The sequence below is a fragment of the Podarcis bocagei genome (genome assembly GCF_964188305.1).
Source record: "Podarcis bocagei genome assembly, chromosome: 12".
Taxonomy (NCBI): Eukaryota; Metazoa; Chordata; class Lepidosauria; order Squamata; family Lacertidae; genus Podarcis; species Podarcis bocagei.
Window position 1 is genome coordinate 21499026 of NC_138137.1, and position 26285 is coordinate 21525310.

The 26285-nt window shown below is 41.5% G+C and overlaps 1 protein-coding gene across 2 annotated transcripts in view; it reads right to left on the reverse strand.

Annotated features, from left to right (window-relative positions):
* Positions 1–6540: 6540 nt before the first annotated feature.
* The window catches only part of KCNH8 (potassium voltage-gated channel subfamily H member 8), a 168818-nt gene continuing 149073 nt past the window's right edge, over positions 6541–26285 (reverse strand). The window contains exons 12-16 of one of the 2 annotated variants that reach the window (XM_081164400.1): positions 25689–25727; positions 21675–22036; positions 17318–17424; positions 15663–15739; positions 6541–9309 (exon numbers count right to left, since the gene is read on the reverse strand). In XM_081164400.1, the coding sequence (XP_081020526.1) occupies positions 8602–9309; positions 15663–15739; positions 17318–17424; positions 21675–22036; positions 25689–25727 (1293 nt within the window). In that variant the 3' untranslated portion in view covers positions 6541–8601. The remainder of the gene's footprint in view (positions 9310–15662; positions 15740–17317; positions 17425–21674; positions 22037–25688; positions 25728–26285) is intronic. The other variant, XM_081164401.1, reaches the window with a different exon arrangement.

The window sequence follows — 26285 nt, forward strand, 5'->3', positions numbered from 1 at the left end:
GATTTCTGTTCTCACCCTGAAGCAAAGTTCTTAACCCAAGGTACTATTTCTGGGTTAGCAGAGTCTGTAACCTTAAGTGTCTGTAACCTGAAGTGTCTGTAACCCGAGGTACCACTGTAAACAAAAAAACCAAACAAAAAACCCCATTTTGCCAAAATTTAAAAATCCACTCGGGTAGAAATTTTTATCCTGAAAAAGAGGACGTGTATGGAGAAAAAGAGAACATCTGGCAACCAAACCTGAAAAAGAGGATGTGTCCTGAAAAAAGAGGATATATGGCAACCTTACACATAGGAAGCTGGACAAGAAGCAAATATACATAGGGTATACTGTATTCGCATCACCACTGACCACAGCCATTGCTCTTCCACTGCTGGTGGGTCCATGGATGGGCTTCAGGGGCTCCGTGAACTGGGTGTGGAATGCAATGAAACGCAATAAAATGAATTGTATGCAAAATGTGCTTTTTCTGGGTATTGGCTTCATAGCCTTCTTCACATTCTCAAAGGGATAAACCTCCATCACAATGAACAGGAATTGTGTAAGAACATCATCCCGGTCTGCCCAAATCCTTATGCTTTGGCTGACAGAGGGCATCCCAGACCAAATTACTTCTCTCTCCTCCCAAACCTTCCTCTTCATTGATTACTTTCTCCATATCCACAGACAGCATTGTCACCCAGCCTGTTATCCAGGCATAAAACCCAGGTGTGTTCACATTTAATCTGTTTTCTAGTGCTGTCACTTCTCCTGACACAACAGAAGGACATGTGGATCCAGAATTGGCCTCCACAGTCACTTACGGATACACTGTTAAGACTGTGTTCATGGAAGACAATCTTACTTGGCTATGAGTGATCTCCAAAAAAGAAGAAAAACTTGGCTTCCCATCTCCTTCTGTAGCCAGCACAAAGTCCATGCCCTTAACTGTAAAACTATCCAGCACCTTGACCAACCCCATCTTTGTGCTCACATATGACCCTTGGAGAGTTGCCCAGAAGCAAAGGACCATAGCTCAGTGTTAGAGAATGGGTCCTCCATGCAGAAGGTTCTTGGTTCAATCCCTGGCAGAGCTGGGGCAGACTCCCTGTCTGAAAGCCTGAAAAACCACTGCATGTCTGTGAAAGGCAATGTTGGGTTAGACAGACAAAAACTGTGACAATATGAAATGAGACTGCTGGTCTTAAAAAAAGGGGGAGGGGGTTTGCTTCCCCTGCTTGCAGCTAAACTGAAATGTCAGATTTTAAAGATCCTTGTTACCTTACCACTGACGTAATCGTTCTTTATGGCTTTGGTAAATGCTAGTGCTTGGCAAAAGCAGGTCTTGCAACAGGCAAGCAGGTGTGTTTCGGCAGCTGGAACAACAGAGCTGTCAAAGCGAATCCCCCCCCCCGTCTCCTCTGTATAGATCTGCTGGGTATGCCAATGAATAATGGATTGTGAGAGATCATACATCTCCTTCTGGATTATATGAGCAGGTGAGGACATTCTAAACTTATGTTAATTACTCCATAAACACAGCCGGATAATAGCAGGCTGAAAAGCCTTTGAGAGGGCGACGACAGCCTAGGATTTGCTCTCACCAAACCTGCTTTATTTCATTATGAAGAAGACAATCACAATGCATTGCATTCTGCTTCGGGAGGTTTGCATTGTTCTGTTGGTTGGAGCATATTAATTCCTGGTATATTTTTGAACCCCAAGTTGCTGGTTCTTCCCTACGCATCTTAGTGGGCACCTCCACACATTGGACTTGGGCCTGGTCACAAGGGAAGCAGAATTCATTAGTGGAGTGGACTGTACTATTGTCACAGCCTTCAAGATGAGATATAAATCTCAGCCAATGTTTTAATGATTACCCCTGTTTCCATAATTTTCAACTGATTACATGCTTTCATTTATATGTTGACAAACTCTTCTATGACTCGTTAGCTACAATTATTTGCAGGGTTAACACCCCACCCCCGAAATTTGTCCATTCCAAATTCTCTGGAGCATCCAGTTTAAAATAATGGGCCGCTGGAATAAATCCACTGCTTCTATAAGGAACAAGCTCCCTCGTGAAATGATTGACAGCAGAAGCATTAGATAAGCATAATGAATCTTCAGTATTAACTTGCATAAAGATGCATGAAGATAAGCTATCCTGTTCGAAAAGCTATTTTGTTCACTTAGGCCACAAATGCAGCAGTATTGATACTGAATGTTTGCCGACAGATATTCTGTGACATTTCAGCTAGAAATTGTGGGTTATTCACTTGATATCCTCATCTGCATAGAAGCTAGGGGCAGCCTACTGGGAGGGGAAGATACAAATGTCTGTAGCAGGTTCATATTGGGAAAATAGCAGAGATGATGATGATGATGATGATACCACTTCTCACACAGAGAAGGGTGTCTCAAGTGACTCGCCATGAAAAAGGCAATAAAACCATACATAAAGCAACAAGAAAACACAATATCTAAACATGTGCATACAAAAATATTTTTAAAAACCCAAATCATATCCACCCCACTAAAATATCAGCACTAAAACAGGCAACCTCCCCACCCCCCGCCGCTGCTAACTCACTACTCTCAAATTTAGCATAATTTTTTTAGCCCTGCATCTAAAAGTGGGCAGTGATGTTGCCAATCTTCCTTTCTACTGTGCCACTTCTCATCTCATTCGACTCTTGTACTTTCTTCTTGCTGCTATAGTATTTATATACATAGATTATATATCATACATTTTGTATATTAAATAGACTGAACTCTGCCTTTCACTCCTTGTGTGATTTGGTTTGGTTTCTCTGTCTCTGTCCAGCTCCTGCCTCCCATACATTCCATCTCCTGAGAGTTACAGTGGAGCAAAGGGCCAGGCTGAGAAAAGGAATCTCCTCCCTCTCTTCTGCTCTCATTTTAATGTTTGATGTGCTCCTTCTTGTAATTCTATAAGCCTCTCTCCTGCTCATCTTATATATAAATATCTTGGATTTCTAACCCATGCAAAATTGCTTTATGCAAAACAAAACAAAAGCCAAAGAAGAGATGTGTACCTCTAAGAAGGGGGAACGAATGCCTGAGACCTGTGAGCCGTCTGATGTGGGATTGCCAAACACCCAACAAAAAAAGCACCTACAGTTCCAACATGCTTCTGTATTCCCCTTCTGAACTGGAAACAAAAAGGAAGGGAGTAATTTGACCGTAGTTGTTGGGGGTATTCTTTTAACCAAACACAAAAGGGGTGATGTCATGGACTGGTTAGATGCAAAAAATGGTGGGAACCCCCAAGGGAAGGCAGCTCAGAGCCCAGAAGGGGTGGTGGGACAATGTTGAGTGGCTACAGGGAGGAGACTGGGAAGAGGAGGTATCCATAGCTGTCAACCGTCCCTTATTTGGCGGGAAACTCCCTTATCCCAGCGCCGTGTCCCGCTGCTGTCCCTTATTGATGATGTTTCTTAAATTTCCCAGGTTTCAAAGGAAGCAGCTCCTCTCCCTCCCTCCCTGCCGGCCAGGGAGGAGGGAGGCTCCAACTGTGTTGCTTGGCTGTGTTGCTCACCCAATAAGGAGTCTAAGAACGACTGGGGGGGTGGAGCTTGTGCCGATCAAATCGGCTGCTTTGCCTGGGGACTCGCCTTTGCTCAGTGCTTCCCAGCGGAGAGGTGACGGTGGTTTTCCTTGCTGCATCCCCTTTGCTGGGTTGCTGCGCTGTGGGAACCACCGCTTGAGGCCTTTGGCTCGGAGGGGCTCAGAAGTCGAACATACCTGTGCTTGGAAAATCCCTTATTTTGGCTGCTGATCCCTTATTTTTGAGGCTGCTGGTCCCTTATTTTCAAATCTGTAAGCTGACAGCTATGGAGGTATCAGAAGCTGAAGAGGTAACAGGGCTGACTGAGCTGGGGTGAGTCTGTGGCAGAGAGAAATCCAGAATCAGAGGCAGAAGCTGAAGCAACAGAGTGGAATGAGGAGGACCAAGAGGCAGAGATGAATCAGGCTGGTGAAGAGTCATGGGTGTCTCCCCCTCCTGCTATGACAAGCTTCCTTCCCCACTTGTCTCCCAGTACCAGAAGAGGCATAAAAAGGGTGGATAGGTTGGCTGCACACAGGTGCAGTCTCCGATTGCTTAGAAAAGGCCATGGAGAGGAAGGGAGGTGAGATTTTTTTAGTCTCAGAAACTGATTTTCATGGAGTAAGACCACTGAGAATGAGCTGCTCTGCTCAACAGGCCTGACACTCAACCAAATCTGTGGAGACAGTGTTTTGTTTGTTTGCTAATAAAGAGTTAACACCAACTTTGAACTGTGTGATTACTGGCTGGCACACTCCTGTGACAGGTGTGGATTAGTGTGAGTACCAAGGAAAGGGGAACTGACTGACAAAGGAGCAAAAGGCAAGATTAATGATTGCATCTATAGATAAATCTTGGAGGTGGGAGCACACTGAAAAACAGAAATCAAGGTAGTACAGAAATAGTAAGTTAAAAACAACAACGAAGGAGACTAAAATTGAATTTGTTTTAGTTTTATAATGCATAGTACAAAATAATGAAACAATAAACTATCCATGCTGGGATGGCTGTAAGGAAGGCAGCTATAGGTAAAGATAAGCTTCTAAAGGCAGCTGGATTGCAAAACTCTCAGAAAGACAATACAAAATGCTCTTACAATGATTATGTCTACATACCTATCCAGTTCCAGTTACTGTTGCTGGACTGCCCAGATGTGGTGCTACATTAAAAAGACTCATATCAGCTGTTTCAGATGCTTTAAATATTCCACTTTGCTAAGCAATATCCCACCTTCACGAAGCATTGCTGAATGTGATGGGTTTTTCCTTAGCTCAATCAACATCTCAATTCAGTGTGGCCTGTGATTTTATTTTTAGCTAGAAACACCTTTCACTATACATTTCTGCCCATAGGTTTGTGACCTGCACCTCCCTTCTCCCCCATGGGTGCCTTCCCTTTTTTTTGGTCTCTCCTCTGCAACTATACTCTCACAAAATCTCTGCCATCCAAGGCCCTCTTTACACACACACTGAACCTCACGGGTACCATTTGCCTATGCAGTATGTAAATACTTCAACCAGGGCCAGATTTAGGTTTGATGAGGCCCTAATCTACTGAAGGTAATGGGACACTTAATATGTCCAGCTGTCCTTTGTCAACAACAAATTGTCGCTGTTTTTTGTGTTGAATATTTTAGGGAGCAGGTTAGCAGGTAGGGCCCATTACTTATATCATAGGAGCCTACACAACGCAAAACACTGTTGCTGTATGTAGGTTTTATTTGTTTTTTATCTTATATTTTATAAATGTACATCCATTTGTTGTTTTTTCCTTTAAATTTTTTTGGGCCCCCCAAGAGAGTGGGGCCCTAAGCTATAGCTTGTTTAGCTTATACATAAATCCGGCACTGACTTCAACCAGAGGTGAACAACTGCATGGGTTTCCCCCCACCTGATTGGTGCCCCCCCCCGGGCCAGGAATGGAGAGTCACCTAAAATCACACTCAATGGTGTTGCACCCAAGATGACTGAGCACGATGTGTTAGTGGCTGTGCTTACAAATATATGCATAAAATCAAGGAGAGCTTTTATGATAAATCAGCTGAGGTTTATTTGCTCCATTAAGTTTCTTGCATTAAGTATTTTATTCTAGATCCAAATGTACAATAGTGGATCACTGTTCATTTCATTCTACATATTTTGTGTTTTCTTTAAAATGAAGTGAAACATAACCAATTTATATATACTTTTTGTCAGCAAAAATAAAATGTTTGCTATTGATAGAAAACATTCCCCTCCCCCTTCAAATGACATGAGCTCATAAGCTGTAAAAAATAAATACTTTCCCACCAGTGGCTTCATTTTAATGCTATGGATTTTCTCCAACGCTAGTCATGCTTGAAGTAGACCCACTGAAATGAATGAACATGACTAACTTAGGTCATTCATTTAAACTAATGCATCTACTGGTATAGCTTTGGGGCTTTCGGGTATTGCTAATTTTCTTCTCTTACTCTCCAATCCAGAAGAGTGAGTTAAAGGGGAAGGAAGCTGAAATACTTCTCCCTTTAACTACAGCTACTGGCTTACACTGAAAGGTTCAGCTATTAGCACAGGACAAATTATATGCCCCCCCCCCATGGGCAATAAAGAAAAGTGATAGGGAGAAAAATAAAATGTTACTATAGAGATTTGAGAAACCAGGACCCTCGGCTCAATGAAACCCATTTGATAGCTCCACAAATTATAGCTTGAAAAAATGGAATGGTTTGTGGTGACCAGCACAGTGGAGAGAAAAAATAAGGAGGGAGCATTCCTTAAATCAAGCAGGATTTGTAAAACAGTATGTTTCTGGGGGTTCTTTCCATGGAAAAGATCCTTTCCCATACAGGAATATTTTAGTTATACAGCCTAGATCCTAATGAAAACCCTTGCAGTCTTAATATACCCACTTTCCAGGGAGTAAGCTCAATTGAACTCAATAGAACTTTTCTTCTTAGAAAGGTGTAGCAGGATTGCACTGTAACATTATCGGGCCATATTATCTTTCGGGGGGGGGGGACAATTCCCATGTGTATGTTGTTAATTAATTTCAACATCTAATTCCAATCCTATTATACATAGATGAACAAAGCCTTCTGCAAGAATAGTAGCCAAGTGAATCATTAATAGCAGAATTAATAGGGAGTACCTTCCCTTTAGCTTAGTTGGCATTACTTCTGAGTAAACCTGCGTAGCATCACACTACATGGTGCCATACCATTTGAAACGAAAGGGTTGCACCTAACGGAGTCACTCAGGTAACGGTAAGGCTTCCATTAGAGGAAAAGGAAGGAAAGCAATTTTCAACTATTTCTCCCCTGTAGCCTCTCTGCGTCTTCTATGGAGCTCCCCTAACCCTCTGGAGGAGATTTAGGGTTTGTGAGCAGGGCGGCAGGGGGTAGAGGGAATAACTGAAAATTGCTTCCCTCTCCATTCAACTGATGGAAGCTTTACTGTTAGCTGAGAGGCCCTGTTGGATGAAACCCACAAATGGATGTTTCACTCTTTTTTTTTTTTTTTTAAAAAAAAAGTTAGAACATCTCAGCCTTTAACTTTGGCCTTGATCCAAAGTTGCTTCCTTTGTTCCCCTTAAGATCTCAGATAAGTGGCTGGCTGACCTTGGCAACCATCAAAATATGCCACCTGTTGCTGCTTCATGTGATTTACTGTGCTTCTTTCTCAATCCAAAACAAGGGGCGTATTATTTAGACTAGAATGTGTATGTAGTGTTATGATGACATGGAATCTGATGCACATTCAAAATGCACTTCCCTGTTGAAAAGAATTGGTCTGCATACCCCAGAAATTAGCTATTCGGTTTTATAATATTATAAATTGCAATTACATACCTATTGGGGTAATCCACTTGCCCATTTTATTGTTTCTAATGTTAAATTTATGTACAAAGTGCAAGCCAGTTGATAAATATCCCCTACTGATTTAATGACTATTCATTTTTATGGTGGGGGAAAGCTTAAGTATTTGCTTTAAAACGTATTTCAGAAGTACTTGCTTGTGATACTACAGCCTGAGATATAACTCCCAGGCCATGGTTTTGGTTGAAGAAGTTACCTCCGATTGTCCGGTTTTACTCTGAAATGATTACCTGACCTTTAAAAAATAAAGGATAAAAGTGATGATGTGCAATAGCAATAAATAAGGGCATTGGTTATCAACGATTAATGTAGTACAGTTCACATGTTGTTACACAGTTTTCTGATTTAACATTGTATAAGCCACCTGGCTTTTATTCTCCTGTAAATAAAACAGTACCCTATTCTTGATTTGTATTCTAACGGCATGAACAAGTTCATTGCAAACTGCATGCAGAGAAAAGGGCTGTATGTCCGCTTTAAGCTAAGAATATTTCGATCTAATACGTAATAATGTATACATGATAGTGCATTAATTCTGAAAACGGCAAGCATTGTTACCAAAAAAAAGAGGAAAAGCAAAATCCTGATTAGTCTCCTTATAAATATTGTCAATACATATTTCTTACCAAGTATAGAAAAATAGTATTTTTGATAAAGAGGTCTGATTTACATAACAAAGAGCGTGCAACAATTAACCACTCTCTACCAGCTCTATTTGGTTGATTGTCAAGGAGGTGACATGCAGTGGTAATTGTCCCTTTGCCTTTGCAGCACTGGCATAAATACTAGCAGGAGCCTCGATCACCTGAAGCTGATATTGTCTGGCGGCAACAATCAGGCAGTAAGGGGGTGAAAAACCCTTTGCTTCGCACAACAAAGACCTCCTATGCCAAGGCTCCTTGGTCTTCGTGGTCCAGCTACTTTGTCCCTCAGGAGCTGCAGAGTGTCACAAAAGTCTGCTGAGCAGTCCAGTTAAGCTACAATCTGTGTATAAAAGGCTTTTTCAATGTGCTTCTTAAATCTAGAAATCACCTCTCTGCATATGCGCTGGTCAAACCTTTGCCTTTGCACGGGTCGCCAATTTTTGAGTTTCCATGAGCATCTGAGGAAAAGGCAAAAAAAAAAAAAAAGTCATGCAGTTTACAAGCTGGCAGTTGTGGAGCATGCTTGAAGTGTTATCACGCCACCGTTTCCATTATACGTTTATGGCTTTGCTATCTTTAATATCCACTGTGCTTTTCATGACATCCAGAGGAAAGTCTTCTGAGGTCTGCGCTGCTGCTGTCCCCGTAGTTCCTTCCAGGTCCCAAGAGCCTGGCAGGTTCTCCAGGCTTAGCGAACTGACCGCTCCCTGACTAAAGCTGCCTTCTTCGGATCTGCTGGGCAACACAAGGTGCAAGGACGTATCCGATGAAGAGCACATGGAGGAGGAAAGAGTTGCTGAAATGGACTGGAGGGGAGTTAAGGTGGTGTCCGAACGTGGAGAGGTGCAACTCACAAACTGCAGGTGATCTTTCTGGATCATGTGGTAGTGGGAGGGGGAATGTTCAAGGCTCGACGTATAATAGAATTCGCCACCCGTCGAATTCTGAAGGTGGGATTCAGTTCTTGGCGGGCCGCTACCTACGGAGGTCGCATCCATGTTCCAGATGCCGGCTATCGTATTGGAATGGCAGAGCTGTGCTTTGGTGCAGGTGACATTCGGAACCTGCATATGCATACACGGCTGGTGTGGAGGCCAAGACATTCTAGTCTGTAAGTTTTCCATGTTGGGGCTCACGGCTGCACCGTGCACGGCGCAAAACTCCGGGGACTTTTGTGCCACGACCAGGTTTTCCAAGAGGTGCATCACATTCTTCATGTCCTTGCTTAACTGAGAGACCTCTTGAGTCAAAGAAGTGACCTGAAATATATATATACGGTATATATTTAAAAATATATACATATAAAAATATTTACACAACATCGTTCAAACGAAAAAGAAATGGTGGACTCCAACTCATGCCCTTGCATTCACAGAAGGGCTTTGGATCCAGCAGATGCCTCCACTAATGGAAGAGGAAGGGAAGGTATTTTTTATTGCCAATTCTGCAGACCTTGGAAATCAGGGTGGAAGGTGGCGTGGGATGATGAAAGGGAAAGGGTGAATGGGCAAGAATCGCCTCCCATCTTCTTCCATTAGTGGAGCTGTCCGCTGGATCAAAAGCTCTGTCATGAATGTAAGAGCGCCAACAGCATCCCATCCAATAGACAGAAGGCAAGTTTCACAACTTAATCCATCTCTCTGGTTCTAGTTGCAAAATTCTCTTTAAGAACAGAGAGTATTTCCTAAGGAAAATACCGTATTTTTCTGTGTATAAGACTAAGCTTCCCCCCCAAGAAATAATGTCAAAAATTTGGGGGCTTCTTATACATGGATACATCTTCCCCCATTTTCTTAAATCGGAGTCCCCAAAAATAGGGGGCGTCTTATACATGGGGGCAGCTTATAGACGGAAGAATACAGTAAATCCATTGATTCTTGTTTTGTTTGATATTTGTGCCACTTGTGGTTCACGATTGTGTGCCACAGAAACGCTAACAAATAACCTATTTTAAGTTTCATTAAAATCAACTGTGTGGGTCAAAGTTCTCCCATGGGGAGCAAATCAGAAGATTCCAGAACCAAGCCTAAGTTTTGAATTACTTCAGGACCAATTGCTAGGTGCTACATTCCAGTTTGCTGAGTCAAGCTGGAGCCTCCTCAAATTTTCAAACTATTTTAATAATCTGCTTCCAACATGATGAAATAAAAACCAATTATTAGAGGGGGTTGCTTTTGAAAATAAACCTTTTGGCTTGAATCCTATAATCACTTACCTTGGAGAAAACCCCACTGAACTCAATAGGCTGTACTTTTGAATTGATATGTACAGGATCGTTCCACTAAGGCAGGAAGAGGAAAAAAAAGTTCTTCTCTCCCTCCCCCGCCCCCCAAAATGTCGTAAATGTTTGCAAAAGCTCAGCTGAAACTCAACTGAAACATTGGATCGGAGGAAATTAAGGCTTTAGTAGCATAGGAATCAATGAGACTTATGCTAGCCATGATTAAATTTTCCCCATTTCAGTGGGACTATGATATCATGTTGAAAGCTTTCTATGTAACAGAAATGCTGTTGAAATATTTCCTAAATTTCTGTTTCAGTGTATCTGAAGAAGTGTGCATGTACACGAAAGCTCATACCAATAACTAACTTAGTTGGTCTCTAAGGTGCTACTGGAAGGATTGGTTTTGTTTTGTTTCGACTACGGCACACCAACACGGCTACCTACCTGTAACTATAAATATTTCCTAGTTTAAGAGGTGCCCGACCACCAAGAATTAACAGTGTTCCCTATCTAATATTATATGTTGTGCAATAGAATGGCCATTTCTTTAATGAAAATTCATAATTTGAGAAGTACTCATCTGGGAAAGCTTATCAGCATGATAGTTTATATGAGTAGTCATATTTTTTTGGAATACATAAAATTTGCTGTAGGGACGTTGATGGAGAATATACCTCTATATAATGAAAGTAACCAGCTGTAGTCTATAACCCATTTATTCTAGTTACAGATAGGTAGCCGTGTTGGTCTGCCATAGTCAAAATAAAAAAATTCCTTCCAGTAGCACCTTAAAGACCAACTAAGTTAGTTCTTGGTATGAGCTTTCGTGTGCATGCACACTTCTTCAGATACACTGAAACAGGAGTTGCCAGATCCTTCTATATAGTGAGACCCTTCCATTTATTCTAGCATTGTTGGCTGAAATAAATTACTTTACACACACTGAACTGAGTGAATTGTGGATTAACATTGAAGGGAAGCTTCTTTTTTCCCATTTGATTATACTGTACGTAGCTAGCAGGAAAAAAAGCAAAATTAAAAATTAGCTCTGCCTTGCTTCCAGCAGCAGATAATCAATGTATTTTAGGCAAGATTACTGCCACTGTGCTCGCAGAATTAAACTTGTGCAGTTCATCAAATTGATGAAAAGAGGAAGTAATTTGCAGAAAGCAAGATGAGGCTGTACATTAGTCTTCAAAAGGGTAAACGTACCTGTCAGAAGGAGAAAAGGATAATTGTGAAGCATTTGAGTCTTTCTGAACTAAAAGCGTTTCCAATTAGTGTGTGACTTGTACAACTTAACCTGCTCATTACTATAAATTAAGCACCTGACGCTGTCATGGTTAAGTCAAAGCAGATCAAGTAGCCTTAAGTCACATCCAGACACCTTAGAGTCAAAGCATATTTATGCCACTTTAACAGTCAAGATTCAATTCCTGGCTTCTCCAGGCAGGCCTGAGAAGATCGCCTGACTGGAAACCTGGAAAGCACACTGCCAGCCTCTAGAAGGCAACTTCCTATGTTCACTAATTATTAACAATACAAAAATACATTGGATATGCCGAAACTATAGGTTAGGATTCTAAGAGCTTACGTGGTCATTTAGAGGTTCTCTTTCTGACTGAAAAGCTGCTCCTGAAAACTGGGGAACCCTCTGAAATGGCATTTGACAGTGCATGGTGGGAAGGGATAATACGGGTCATGCTCAAACAAATATCTTAATTTTACTTCACCTTGACCCTCAGTTTCCACGATTTTGTTTGTTTCTTTCTTTCCCCTCCCCCACATACCATTGTGTGAAATACTATTTCATAATGTATTTCTACTTCCAGTTTGTTGGGCTTCATACAAGTGGGGGAAAGCCTAACGACTGTGGTATTAATCTTTAGTGCTTCTGAAATCACATTACAAACAGGTAAGGAGTTCACTATCCATCTTAAGGTGCCTTCAGTGGAGATAATAATAAATCTCAACATTTTGGGGTGCAGTGTTAGTTTTGTATCTTCAGCTTTTATTTTGTTTTTTTATACTACCACTTGCTTTAAGAAATATATAAAAGTTGAAGCAGAAATTCGTTGAAGCTGCACTCCTAAATACATTTACTAGGTCGACACTTCCAGATGATCTGCTCACTGCTGAACGTTCATCCTGATTTGCTTGCAAGGATATTAGGCAACATTCGCTATTTAAGGAGCGTTCGCTCTGTGGAGAGGCTAGACAATGCTGTGCTAAACCAAGTGTTATTCCACACTTTCCAATGCATTTTCCTGTCACTTCCCATCTTGGGGAGGGGGAAGTGGGCTTGTTGTGCAGGACCTGCCAACAAACTCTAATTGTGCAACCTTAATGGGACTGACTTTCACAGGGATATCGTCTCTTCATGTGAGCTACCTCACTGGGTTGTCAAAAGGACAAATAATGGAAGAGGAAAATTAGCACGCCACAGGTTCCTGGGAGGCCACATGCTAACCACTACACCACACTGCTCTCCAAGTTGTACGTCGTATGGGGACTAATAGGTCTGTGGTGTGAGCTGAGGTCTTGCAGTGGGAGGTGCATGAAAGTGATCCACCACAGTTTCTCATGTCTGCAAATGCACCCACAGGCTCAGAAATGTTACCAAGCCTTCACAATTATATTCCGTAGCTAAGTGAACAGGCACTGCACATTGCAACCACTAGGTGGATCCTTCTGCAAGCACTGAACTCTAGGAAGGACCTTTGGCTTTGATTTTCATTCCTGCTATGCCCTGCAAAGGTAAAAAGGTAAAGGACCCCTGGACGGCTAAGTCCAGTCAAAGGCAACTATGGGGTTGCGGCACTGATCTCGCTTTCAGGCCAGCATGACTAAACCACTTCTGGCACAACAGAACACTGTGACGAGTGCCAGAGCGCATGGAAATGCCGTTTACCTTTCCGCTGCAGTGGTACCTATTTACTTGCACTGGCATGCTTTCGAACTGCTAGTTTGGCAGGAGCTGGGACAGGGCAACGGGAGCTCACCCCGTCACGGGGATTCAAACCGCTGACCTTCCGATCGGCAAGCCCAAGTGGCCCTCCCCACCACACACTTTCAAATGCCATTTCAGAGGGTTACCCAGTTTTCAGGAGCAGCTTTTAGACCTGCGTCCCTGCACTATCTGCCAGTACTTGTTTTCCATAGACTTTACTGGGACAAGGAAAACCTTAATTAACTTTGAATTTCAGAACTTCACCAAATCAATGAAAGAAGGTGCTCTCTGAATAAAGCCTGAATAAAGTGCACCAGTACTTTCTACAAAAAATGGAAATATATTATAAACCTGCAGAACAGCAGGTTGAAATGCCCATGTTTCAGCACTTTCAAACTTGATGTACCTGGGCTGTAATGGATAGAGTGTTGAACTATGACCTAGGAGGCCAGGGTTCTAATCTAAGATGGGGAGGACAGGACCATGTTCGCCACATTGGGCCCCTTGGGGGAAAATATAATAATCAATAGATCATAGTTGTTTGAAGTTTGGCACATTTGTAGAACTCTTCAGGTAGATCCCACGTGCCAAATTTCAAAATTACCAGCTCAGCAGGTATTATTTTTAAAAGCTGTAGAATGTTGACACTCATATTGGCAAAACCTTCTTTTTGCCCCTCTCCTGACCCTATAATAAAACATGGGTAGCCTTCAGCTGCATAAATTTGCTCGGGATTTTTGGACTACTGATACACATTTTAAAGAAGTAATGCCATCTCTATAGACACAATCATTTTTGCTAACTAGAGACTTTAGAGTTTTGTGAATGCCAAGCATTTCCTATGAAAGTGAAATGCACTTCTGTATTATGCCCTTGCACAAATTTAAGGATCATAGTATGTTTGCTTGATTTTGGCCCATTCTGCTCCAGTAGCTTTTGCTCTGTGGCAAATTACTAGTTCCCCTCCAAAAGAAGAGCTAGGTAGCAATTTTTTGATTGCTAGTAAAGTGCTATAACACAATTACCTTGTATGAAAGCAGTTATTTGCCCTTTTGCTAGAAAGCTTTTAATCTCGGTTGGAAAGACTGCTAATGAAATGTGTTGCTCCTGGCTACCAATGACCTCCTTTCTCATTTTCTTCTTCTTAAAAATACACAAAAAACTGGAGTAGGGTATTCTAAGAAATAAGATGAAGGTGCTGGAAAAGCTAGGAATTGTGTTCCTCCTCTTACAGTCCAATGCATTGGTAGGAAATGTCGTCATGGCCACAGACATACGCCCTGTCTGGGTTGTGCTGCTCATGTGTAAATCGTACACACAAGGGAAAAACGTACTAAGCTCTCCATTGCCCTCCATGAGCTCCATTTCATTTCTTTCCACTTCTGATTTGTATATAGCCTTTCTATATTACCATACACAAGGTGGCTTACAGCAACAAAATATACAACAAAGAACGCACACCTTATTATGATATCCAATCCAATACAGAAAGTCATAATAAAGCATAACTTAAAAATGGAATGACTTATATCAGATAAAGTAATATTCAATAAGCTAGTTGAATATAATAGTACACAATACAATTAAACAGCTATTTAAAAAAAATTTAAACAGCTCCAAACATCAGCAAATGGGACGCGGGTGGCACTGTGGGTTAAACTACAGAGCCTAGGACTTGCCGATCAGAAGGTCGACGGTTCGAATCCCCGTTACGGGGTGAGGTCCCGTTGCTCGGTCCCTGCTCCTGCCAACCTAGCAGTTCAAAAGCACGTCAAAGTGCAAGTAGATAAATAGGTACCACTCTGGTGGGAAGGTAAACGGTGTTTCCGTGCGCTGCTCTGGTTCGCCAGAAGCGGCTTAGTCATGCTGGCCACATGACCCGGAAGTTGTACGCCGGCTCCCTCAGCCAATAAAGCTAGATGAGTTCCGCAACCCCAGAGTCGGCCATGACTGGACCTAATGGTCAGGGGTCCCTTTACCTTTACCTTTAAACATCAGCAAATGATAATTAAACAGAAATCCACTCTTAACAATCACAATAAATACTGACTGAACTATGATTGGAAAAAACAACAGGAAGTCACAATGCATAAAATAAAAAGGACAAAGCACCCTCTCCTTCAAAACTGGGATTCCAAATTGTGCAGGGAGTATCTCTGAGCAGAGAAGGGTCAACTTCTATGTCCTAGAGGGCAATGCAAATCGTGATACAGGTGGTGGAGCTTAGTGCAGTAGTCCCCATTTGCCCAGCATGCACATAACATTTATACATGAGCAGCGCATCTGAAAAGTGCTATAGGCTATTGGAACTAAAGATTTCTCAATTATTGCTAGGCATGAAAAATTAGCCTTACCTCAAGGGTGTTGCTGATCCTAACAAGTTTCATTTCTCCACAAAGAAGAGTAGAACAATTGAAATGACATGAAATTCTCCATACCTCATTATTAAGCCTGTTGATCTGTTGCTTTGCTTCTTCCGCTTTGATGACTAGCACAGCGGCGCCAACTTCATTCTCTGTAATCATAACAATACCTACTGTAAGTAGATGGTCATAGAAATCTCGCATCTGAGACCTGATTGCTCACTTAAGTTTCTTTCCAGTTTTTAGTTTGTGAAGGAATGGTTTGCCTATGTAAAAACAAGTGTTCCAAATCGAAACTTTTTCTTGATTAAATAAGGCTAAATTAATTCAAATACGGTATGTAAAGTTCTACCTTTCCTTCAATGAGTTCAGGATAAAGACAACATCAATAAAAACAAAAAACACAAAAACACACAGGTCCTCTGAAATTGAAATGGCTCAGCTAAAGAAAGAGAGGAAGGGATGGGTAAGGGTTTGATTGCTTGCATTCCATAGGTTTGTGCTGTGATACTTGTCACAATTCAGAAATGAGCCGAGTAGCCCTTCTCCCAGCCCCCCCCCCATATTTTAGATTGTCATCTTTCTGCACCAAAGGAGGTCTTTGAGATTTATTCTGCATTAGACTGTAAAATCTTGGTCTAGATTGCTTTTGTTCTCTCTGGTGAGCTTGCTATATAGCTGTCTAGGGGGACTGGGTTGTTGCTCTTAAAAACCCCTTAGGAAGGTGGGTGGGACACAGTAAAAGCTTCATGCTTGGGTTTCGTGCATGTATGTAAGTAAGCAACAACAACCATTTTCATTATTTTTTAAAAAATGTTTTAATTTGGGGCGTATGTGATGTACAATAACCCCTCCTCCCTAGCACCACTTAAAATTAGTTGGCACTTTATTTCATTTTATTAAAATATTTAATGATTTTAAAAATGTAGGAAGTGGGACCCGCAATAAAATGTTGCAGTGTGGAGCGTTGCTGTTCCAGATTCCAGCCCCTCCCCTCCCCTCCCCCTTCTTTTCTGTGCCCTCTCGCTAAATAGTCTTTCTGTGTTCTGTAGTCACAGAGAATGCTATTTTTCCACACACTCTTCTCCAAATAATTATGGGAACTGTAGGTCATTAAATGTTCTCCTAACAACTCTCAGCTCCCTTCACAAACTACAGTTCCCAGGATTCACTGGAGGGGGGGGAGCCATTACTGTTAAAGAGTGATTCAAACGTTTGGTGTGAGTGTGATCGGAATAAGCATATTGTACAATTATTTTATTGTTATGATTAATATGGCTACTCACATGAAGCTTTTGCTTTTCTTGGTGTTCCTCCTCCTCTGGAAACAATTACCTTTCACCACCCACTGCCAGAATTGCACCTTTGGCTTTGGGACTGCAGACTATTGGACCTTAAATGAACACTTTGCTACTTAATATTACCTTCTTACAATTAGGGTTGACTTCTTTAATGGGGCAAGCAGAACTATACACAGGGATGGGCCCTGATTTAGGAAGCAGCAATGCCTGTAAGCATCATGATCTTTTTACCTTGTCTGATAAATGGCAAGAAAAGAAGCCCCGATAACTGGAAAGAAATAGCTGTACGCTTCACCCCCCTGTCACTCTTGCCCATGATGATCCAGTCACATCTAAGGATTTCTCTCACAGTGTGCAGTACACAAAAGGCAGCCCTCTCTGAAAGGTGCATTATGAATCATTTGTAAGATGGCTAAATATAGCACTAACCCCTGATGGTAGGAGATGCTCTGGAATCCTGCCTGAGTTGTTCAGAGCTAAAGTCAAATGTCTGGCTTTCTTCATTATTGTTACCATCTTCTGTTCCATCAACGATCCTGTTTTGAAAAGGAAAGACCATCTTGGAATAATTGCACAGAAATCAAGCTTCTTTGTCCTCATGCATGGCTAACAATACACACATTTTTAGGGAAACAGAACGTTCATACGATGAACTTTACCATTATTTGAACCCAAAATTGCTTCAAAGAAAAGAGCTGCTATGCTGGTCGACTGATAACATGGGATAGAAAATTCTATGTTTATCTTTGCAAAGAAAACACACTGAAGTGGATGTTACTGACTTAAACAACATTTTTCCTTAATAAAGGACTGCAAGCCTTTGTCTTGTCAGATCTCATTGCCTCCCGAGGGACTACTCATACTTTGGAAGAGGAATAGGGATAAAAGTAGGGTCCAAACCCTTCCCCAGGTTAGAGGAAAACTGAGGTTTCCCTTAGCCTGGGAAGCAGCAGAATTTCTATGATTAAATGTGTTGTTCGGAGGAAAATATCACTCCGCTGTAATATTATTTTGGATTTGATGTGCTCCTTGCAAGCAGAGCCTGAAACTAGATTGTGATGTTTGCTTCATATAGGAACAGAAGATTGGGGTAGGATATTGTGGTATACACAAAAAACACAAAAAAGAAAGCAAACAAAAATAGCCCTCTGCACACAACGGCCATAAATTAGAATTTCAGCTCGCTGAATAGATGCCCATTCTCATTCCCTGCCCACCTCCAAAAGGCAAGGTGAAACATAACTTGCGTTTTGTGTTGTGTTAGCAAGAAATAATGCTAGCTGTACTGGAGGTTTTGTAAAAACCCTGGGAGCCGTACATGCTCTCTTTTCGGGCAGGGGCGGAGATTAATGTAATGTTTTAAAAAATCTGACTTGTGAAGTTCCACTCCCTTTGTAAACTTTCAAACTGGGCGTGGGGAGAGGGAGCACCGAAGCAGCCAGCTTCAACCCCACTTTGCACCACACACTTAAACATCAGCAGATAGCTCCTTCTGTCAATAATAATATATGCAGTGGAACCTCTCTGTGTGGGCTCTCAATCACACAGAGAGAGCCTTCTACATTTAACAGCTGCACGAATGGGATGCCTCCACAAGTTTTATAATAAATGCATAAAGGTCCGGAGCAGGGACTGGTACTAAGCTCCCAGGCACTTGCACTCTCATTAGATCGCCTGAACGAAGCTTTCTTCTTTGGTAATATGACTGTGTTTCTGTACCTATTGTCCTCTTTTTCATCCATACTTTGTTTGCCGTGTCTGTGTTCTTTCTTTCTTTTTAATTTATGAGCCTTTCCCCCTGCCCTCTCCATGAAGGGCTGCTATACATCCAGAATACTGCAGTCGGCGGCAGCGTTTGGGCAGAAATCGAGAAGATGTCCGGGAAAATATGGCAGCCCGTGTCAGCAGTGACGTTTTTGCCCAACAACTTGGGGCAAAAGTAAAAAAAAAAGTCCAACAACTTTGCCCTAAAACATCTTTTCTGTTCGGATTTTCACTGTTTGAAATATGGCAATCCTACCTCTATGGCAGAGTTTGGAAGACGGCTACCCAACCAAGGTGTTGTTTAATTATGGCAACTTTCCTTAAGTCATATGAATGTTTGTACACTCCATCATTTCCTTTAACTTATCACTAATCTTCCCTGCATTTTGAATAAAGTGCTGCCAAGATACAAAATGGGGGAATATCATTTGTTCAGCCAACCTCTGTTGATAAATGCCTGTGCGAGATTAGCAGTTGTATAACACTCATCAGTAAATTTGCTGCAATGAAAGGGATGTGATAATGCAGCATGAAGGAATGAAAATGGATTTATTGAACTATAACCTATTTTACAAAGGTCACTGAACACCTATTAAAGGTGATTACTTTCATTCATAACTGTCCTAAGCTAAAATCAGCGACGTGGCAGTGGAGGAGAAGGTTCCTCCCCCCCCCCCTTTCTTATTCCTCAGGCACTCCTCCCTGCAGCTAGCTTCTATGGACACTGTTCACTGAGATGTTTCCTGCACAAGCCAAATTGAAATGAATAGGGAAGTAGTACATGCTGTTCCTATTTCTCTCAATGGACCTCATGCAGCAGACTTCCCCACTGGGTTCGGCTTAATGTCTTTCCGAAAGCCTTTCAAGGTGAGAATGCAGTCTGTGAGCATTTTAAGGAGAAGGGAGCTGAACTTCCGTCTTCAAATTTGCATGGGTCAACAAAAGAGAGAGCCTTAAAGCAAACAGCTAAGCACTTTGCTGAGAAATCAAGTGTTTCTCTGCTTTTGCACTGCGGGGAGACAGCTGTGCAAAGGCTGTTGTTACTTAAAAGAAGAACCCTCCAAGGAACCGCACAGTCCCTGAGATTGTCTAAGCTGACGGAGCCAAAGCTTGGACAGAATCACTTTATATACAGTATTTTTTGCTCTATAAGACGCACCAGACCACAAGACTCACCCATTTTTGGAGGAGGAAAACAAGAAAAAAAAATATTCTGAATCTCAGAAGCCAGAACAGCAAGAGGGATCGCTGCGCAGTGAAAGCAGCAATCCCTCTTGCTGTTCTGGCTTCTGGGATAGCTGCGCAGCCTGCATTCACTCCATAAGACACACACACATTTCCCCTTACTTTTTAGGAGGGAAAAAGTGAGTCTTATAGAGCAAAAAATATGGTATTCTCTGTACATAAAGACATAAGAGGCTGTGGGATCAGGCCATCTCGTCCAGCACCCTGTTTTCACAATGGCCAGTCAGATGCCTGTGGTAGGGTTGCCATGTTTCAAAAAGCAAAAACCAGGACACCCCCAAAATTGTTGAGGTTTGTTTTTGTTTTTTTAAGGAATCCACCCCACGCCTTTTGGAAATCCCCCTTGGACGTCAATTCCACCTTTGAAATCCCAGCAATGTCCATGGCGTATGGCCAGTGGGAAACCCTGCAAGCCTACCAATCAGGCAGCCATAGGCAGGGCTGGGGGCAGGGCTGTTGTACGGGCAAGGAAGGTTTTCATATAAAGCGACTCTGCCTAAGCTTTAGCTCCGGCTAGGGAGCTTCCCTTCAAAGTGCCTTGAGTGGGTATTTTGCAATCGGGGTATCAATTTTTTATATAAGATAAAATAAAACATACTGCTCCTCCATTCCTTCCAGAGCTCTGAAAGGTTCATGAGCCAAGCTCTATGGGCTAGCTCAGGGACTGCATGGTTTCAATGACCCTTAAAAGAAACAACCCTCATACTTTGTGTTCTTTTTACACATCCTTCTGACTTCCAGGACTCTGAATGAAAAACAGACAATTTTTAAAGCAGGTCTGTTGAAGGGATATTGAAAGATGCAGGTGCATTTTGGCAATCAAAAACAAACTAAACTGAAACCAGTAAGGATGGTTTTTGTGCTTACAGTGCAATCCTGTCGATGTCTGCTCAGAAATAAGTCCCATAAAACTCAGTTGGGCTTACTTCCAGGCAAGTGAGTAGAGGACTGTAGCCTCAAGGCAAGTGAGTAGAGGACTGTAGCCTCAGTCTCATATAAAGAATGCTGGATAGGGTCTTACTGTGCCCTTAAACATTGTGCATTGTACTGGTTTTAGTTACCAGTTCTTCTGAACGCCTTCTGTATAGAGAACCATTATTCCTTTACGGGTTGTATATTTTTTTAAAAAAAAATACTTTAAAATTAAATTTTCACTTTAAACAAACAACAATAAATTTCAACATCCATTTGTACAACTCCTTACCCCCCCCGCTGCTTTGCCAAGCAATGACTTCCCTCCCTCCTGCCAACAGTTTTCTATTTCCAATCTACATCTCACAGTTTCCTCTTTATTCAAAATAAAAAAATTCCTTCCAGTAGCACCTTAAAGACCAACTAAGTTAGTTCTTGGTATGAGCTTTCGTGTGCATGCACACTTTAGTTTAGTGTGTATCTGAAGAAGTGTGCATGCACACGAAAGCTCATACCAAGAACTAACTTAGTTGGTCTTTAAGGCGCTACTGGAAGGATTTTTTTTATTTTGACTATGGCTGACCAACACGGCTACCTATCTGTAACTCTTTATTCAAGTCCATGTCATAAGATTTATTTTATCCTGCTAGTGTCTTCAAACTTCTACAGTTATTATTTAGATAATCAGTGAATTTACTCCTTTATGGGTTGTATTTAAAGTGGTTTAAATTGGTGGGTAATTTTAAGGCAACAATATTGTTAGCAACAGTATCAAAGAACGGAAAACATTTATGATCCACAGGAAAAATGTTGGTATGGAAAGAGAAACTGGGTGCACACCATTGTAAGAGACATTCCTATTTACCTGGGGCTGAGGTCTGGGGGACCAGTGCTGTTTAGGGATGAAAGGTGCAGCTTCAGGTTCTTCTCTCTCCTTTTGGAGTAATAATGCAGTTCCGTTTCATGCTTGGTTCTAGAGGAGGTTGCGCTGCAAACTCGGATAGGTGAGTGGAAGGGCACAGTTCCTGAGGCCAACTGTTTCAAGTTTATCCCAAGATAGCTTTTATTGCTTCCTGACTTTTTCTGCTGGGAGCAGGAGGTTGTGCTTCTGGTATGGACTGGAGAAAGAGTACCAGCCTCCTCTTCTACCATCTCCTCCTCTTCTTCCTCATCTTCCACAATAGAGGGAAGTCTCTTGTTGATGCTTCCATTTCCTTTCGAGTCTGCCTAAAATAGCGGATAACTCATATTGAAATTAAAATGGAAATCTGCTTGCTATGTCATAACTACAGTGGTACCTCTAGTTACAAACTTAATTCGTTCCAGAGGTCCATTCTTAACCTGAAACTGTTCTTAACTAGAGGCGTGCTTTCACTAATGAGGCCTCTTGCTGCCACTGCGCCGCCGGCACACAATTTCCGTTCTCATCCTGGGGCAAAGTTCTCAACTCGAGGTAACTCTTCCAGGTTAGCGGAGTTTGCAACCTGAAGCAATTGTAACCTGAGGCGTTTGTAACTCGAGGTACCACTGTATCTGAGAATCCAACTAGTACTGTGTTGAATGTTCCTTCCACATATTTTCCAATCATTTCCCAGGAGGAAAGAAATTGCATTTGAAAATTAATAAAGGGGGGGGGATTGCAATGAATTTCTCTTGGGTGGGATGCAGAGGTGCTTTTTGTGCTCATCTCACTTTTGGGAGGGCCAAATGGTGTTTGTGTGTGTCTTGTCTTTCAATCTACATCATCTTACCAGTAGCCTGCACTTTGTAGCCTTCTGGGGTGCCTGCACTATAATGGGAAGATACAATAAGATAACGCCTCTCGTGCAGCCTTTTTTCAGATCAAGAGGCATGGGCAGCCAAGGAGGCTGCAGAGTGCTGGGGAAAAACTTACTGGAAAGAAAAACTCAGAGAGGCGCACCACTCTTGGCCACCTTGCAACAAGGTAAGCTCAACACCCTGCACCCAAATTTTTAAGTGACCTGAGAATTAGACAGAAAAATGGAAGCCTCTTCCCGTATGGAAGAAAACTTTTGAGCATTCAGTCAAACCCAAAGACCACAAATGTTCCCAATGTAAACATTTTGCAGCTTCTTGGGTTCCTTAAATGGGATTCCACTATGTGAGGAGATTTATAAAATATTGGTCTATAAACACAGTTCAGCAAAATGAAAGCAAATGCATTTTGTTACCCAGAAATGTTCCTTATTTTTAGTTCATACAGAGCTGTGTAATAGATAAATAGGTTGTCTAATTAATTTACCTATTTATTTAAATCTCTTAAATCCCATGTTTCTAAATTTGCTTGGATGGCAACAAATTAAAATGTACATAACAAAACAAAACAGAAAGACAAATCCACACTGACAAATGACAACATAAAACAACTCCAAATGAACTGGACCAGCTTTCCCCCTAAAAACTAGCTCAAAGTTTTAGTAAAAAGGTAGATCTTACATAGTTTCCTAAGCCAAAGAAGAAGATAATATAGGCACACCTGCTGAGAGAGACTGCCCCAGAGCTGGGGTAGCCACTCAAAGTGCTTTGCTGCATCCTGTGCAAAGGGAAGCTGGAGTGAAAGCCTTTACAATGCTATTTGCAGGTGTGTGGGCTCAGGGAGGCGGATGCAAGTCGTTGTCTGATAATAGTAAATAGCCTTAAGAGCCTTTGTAGAAGTAATAGGCAGGGGAGAACATTTAAAGTTAAGTGAATCCAAATAGGGTAACGTTGCTCAACAGTAGACAACACTATTGATGTCCGGGAGCTTCAAAGCAGAACTTTTCGCAAGACCGGCACTGTGTGAATTGCAAGAACCAAAACTAGGCAACATTTCTCGGTAAAGAAAATGATCCTGAAACTGGAGTTTGGGTTTAAAATCAGGAACTTTCCCCCCACATGTAGCCTTATTCCTTTCCATAATATACTTACTCCATGTGGGTTGCAGTGTACATTCCAGATACAGTTTCCTATTTAGATTAAATGAGCGTAATGTTGCTAACAAGCCCCGTGGTCTGTATTAACTTGCTCTACTCTTCCTTTCTATCCTATTTCCATCCTGCTTGTGGCAATTTTTCATTTTATGTCCGCAACTCACAGGTAGAATAGGATAACATTTATTTATTTATTTCTATACCGCTTTATATTTTTAATAAAATCTCAAAGCATTTTACAGCATGTTAAATCAATAAAACAATAGCCATGCAATCTTCCTCCGGCCTCATGAGGAGCCTCTTTTGTAGGGCTGGGTGAGTCTGGGCTCCACCTCCTAGGCCAGGTGGAAAGGGCTACTTGACTACTATATTGACTACTACCTTGACAGCTAAATTGTGGAACTTCAAGACTCACCAAAAATTTGGACCAGGGTTTAAAAGCTTTTAGTCCTAACCTTCTAACCAAGGTATCATATTGGTTATCATCATGATTTTCATCTATATTTTGTCCTCAACTAAGAACGTATACAGTATAGTCCCATTGTGACATAAGTTTTATCTTCATGGCACAATGTCCATGGAGGATTAAGTATGAGCAATATTACATCAGAATGAAAAATCAATCTGGGAGAAAATATGTAGACCCTGCGTCCTGTTCATAGGCTGACCAACCCAAATTCACCTCTGTTTTGAATTTGAAACAACAACAAAATGTATGGGGCAAGGTTTATTAGGGGCTTTCTCAAAATCTGTACTAATAGGTGAAATAATAACAACAAAAAGTATCAGTGAACATGTGCAAAATGCCCTTCCTTATCATGTAGCAACTACAGCATGTTCCTAAACCAGATTTCCTCAGCCTGGTCCCCTCAAGATGTTTTGGACTTCAACTCTCATCATCCCTCAACATTGGCCATGCTATCTGGGGCTGATGGGAGTTGTGGTTCAAAACATGTGGTTCAAACAATTTGGAGTGCAGCTGGTTGGCAAAAGCTGCCCTACACTTAGAATTAAAAGCCATTCATTCTTATAAGAATGAAAGTGTGGGTAGTCTCTTTAGCAGGTCAGATAGGACACTACCTCTCTTCCACTCTGGCCCCCTCTGATATCACCGGATGGCAGCACAGAGATGCGATGTTCAAATGTATATGCAAAATCAAAAGGGCTAGTTATCTGGGCCTCATTTTATCTGGAATGGCAACCATACAAAACAGGCCTGAACACAGCCCAACACATAGGGCTGCATTCAGCTAACTTCTTTGCAGAGTAGATGCACTGAAATTAATGGCCATATCTAACTTAGGTGGGTGAACTCTGAGTAAAAGTTAGCTGAATACAACTCATATAAGTATAAAATCAAGTTTGTGAACCCTCATCATATTATTGTTTGGATAGGCGAGTTCTGTGGACTCTTGTTATTAGGTTCAGTATTAACATGAACCTAATTTGGCTAGGGAGTTTCTCTCTATATACTTTCAAGATTTTGAAATTGCTCCGTTCACGTCAATATAGCATAGTAAAAGTCTGTTGCTTTGAAATCAATATTTTAAACATCACTGTGAGTTACAATTCAGAAGGTGATCTTTTGGGGAGATGAATCAACATACATAAGTTAGAATCAGCATGCAAAACGCATCATATTTTGATATGAGGCAGCCCAATATTTAATGAGAACTTACAATTTTTTAACTTCATAATTCTACGCAGACCAGAAACTGTGCATGCAGGGCCTGGCTTTAAAATGCAGAGGCAGCAACTGGGCATGCAAACAGGCAAGTTTATCCATGCCAACACTACTGTACCCATTATAAACAAGGATCTTTTAAAAAGGTACATCATCTCAGTGCCTGCTGGGATCCAAAGGCGACACTCTGACCCAAAAAGGAATTTGGATTCAGCCACAGGTATTTTAAAACTAAGCTCATTATATTAAAATCAGTCAACCATACCTGACAGATTGCAGACTTGTTTGATAATCTTGTGATTACCTGAAAAGAACAACAAATAGAGGAAGTAGCAAATACCAGAATCTGCACAATAGTGGCTTTTCCAGCAGCAATTTTAGAGCAGGGGATGGCGTAAAAGGGAAATCTCACATCAATTGTCTCTTGTGTCTGTTTGCTAAATCAGTTGACAAAACGGTTTAGTGGAAAGTGAATTATTTTTTAAAATCCCTATGTCTTAAAATGTGAGCAAATATTCACTTCTGATACTGAAGCCCACAATTTTTTCTTAGGTGGTACTTTCTGTTTTGATGCATAAGGGCACCATGCCACAAAAAAGAAGTGGCTTTTTAATGGCATGGTGCCCATATGTATATAATCTTATTTGATTTTCATCTTTTGTATATGTCTGAATGTGCCATGGGACAGAACACACCTAGCAAAAACAACAGATTTTGGTTTGGTATATGGTATACTTTGCATTTTTTCACATTGAGCATGCATGCCCTTTGATTTTTGTACTTGTTTTTATTCCCTTGTTTTTATATAACCTTTGTGTTTTGTTTGAACTTATGAGAATTAAGCTGGTGGATGTTAAGCTAC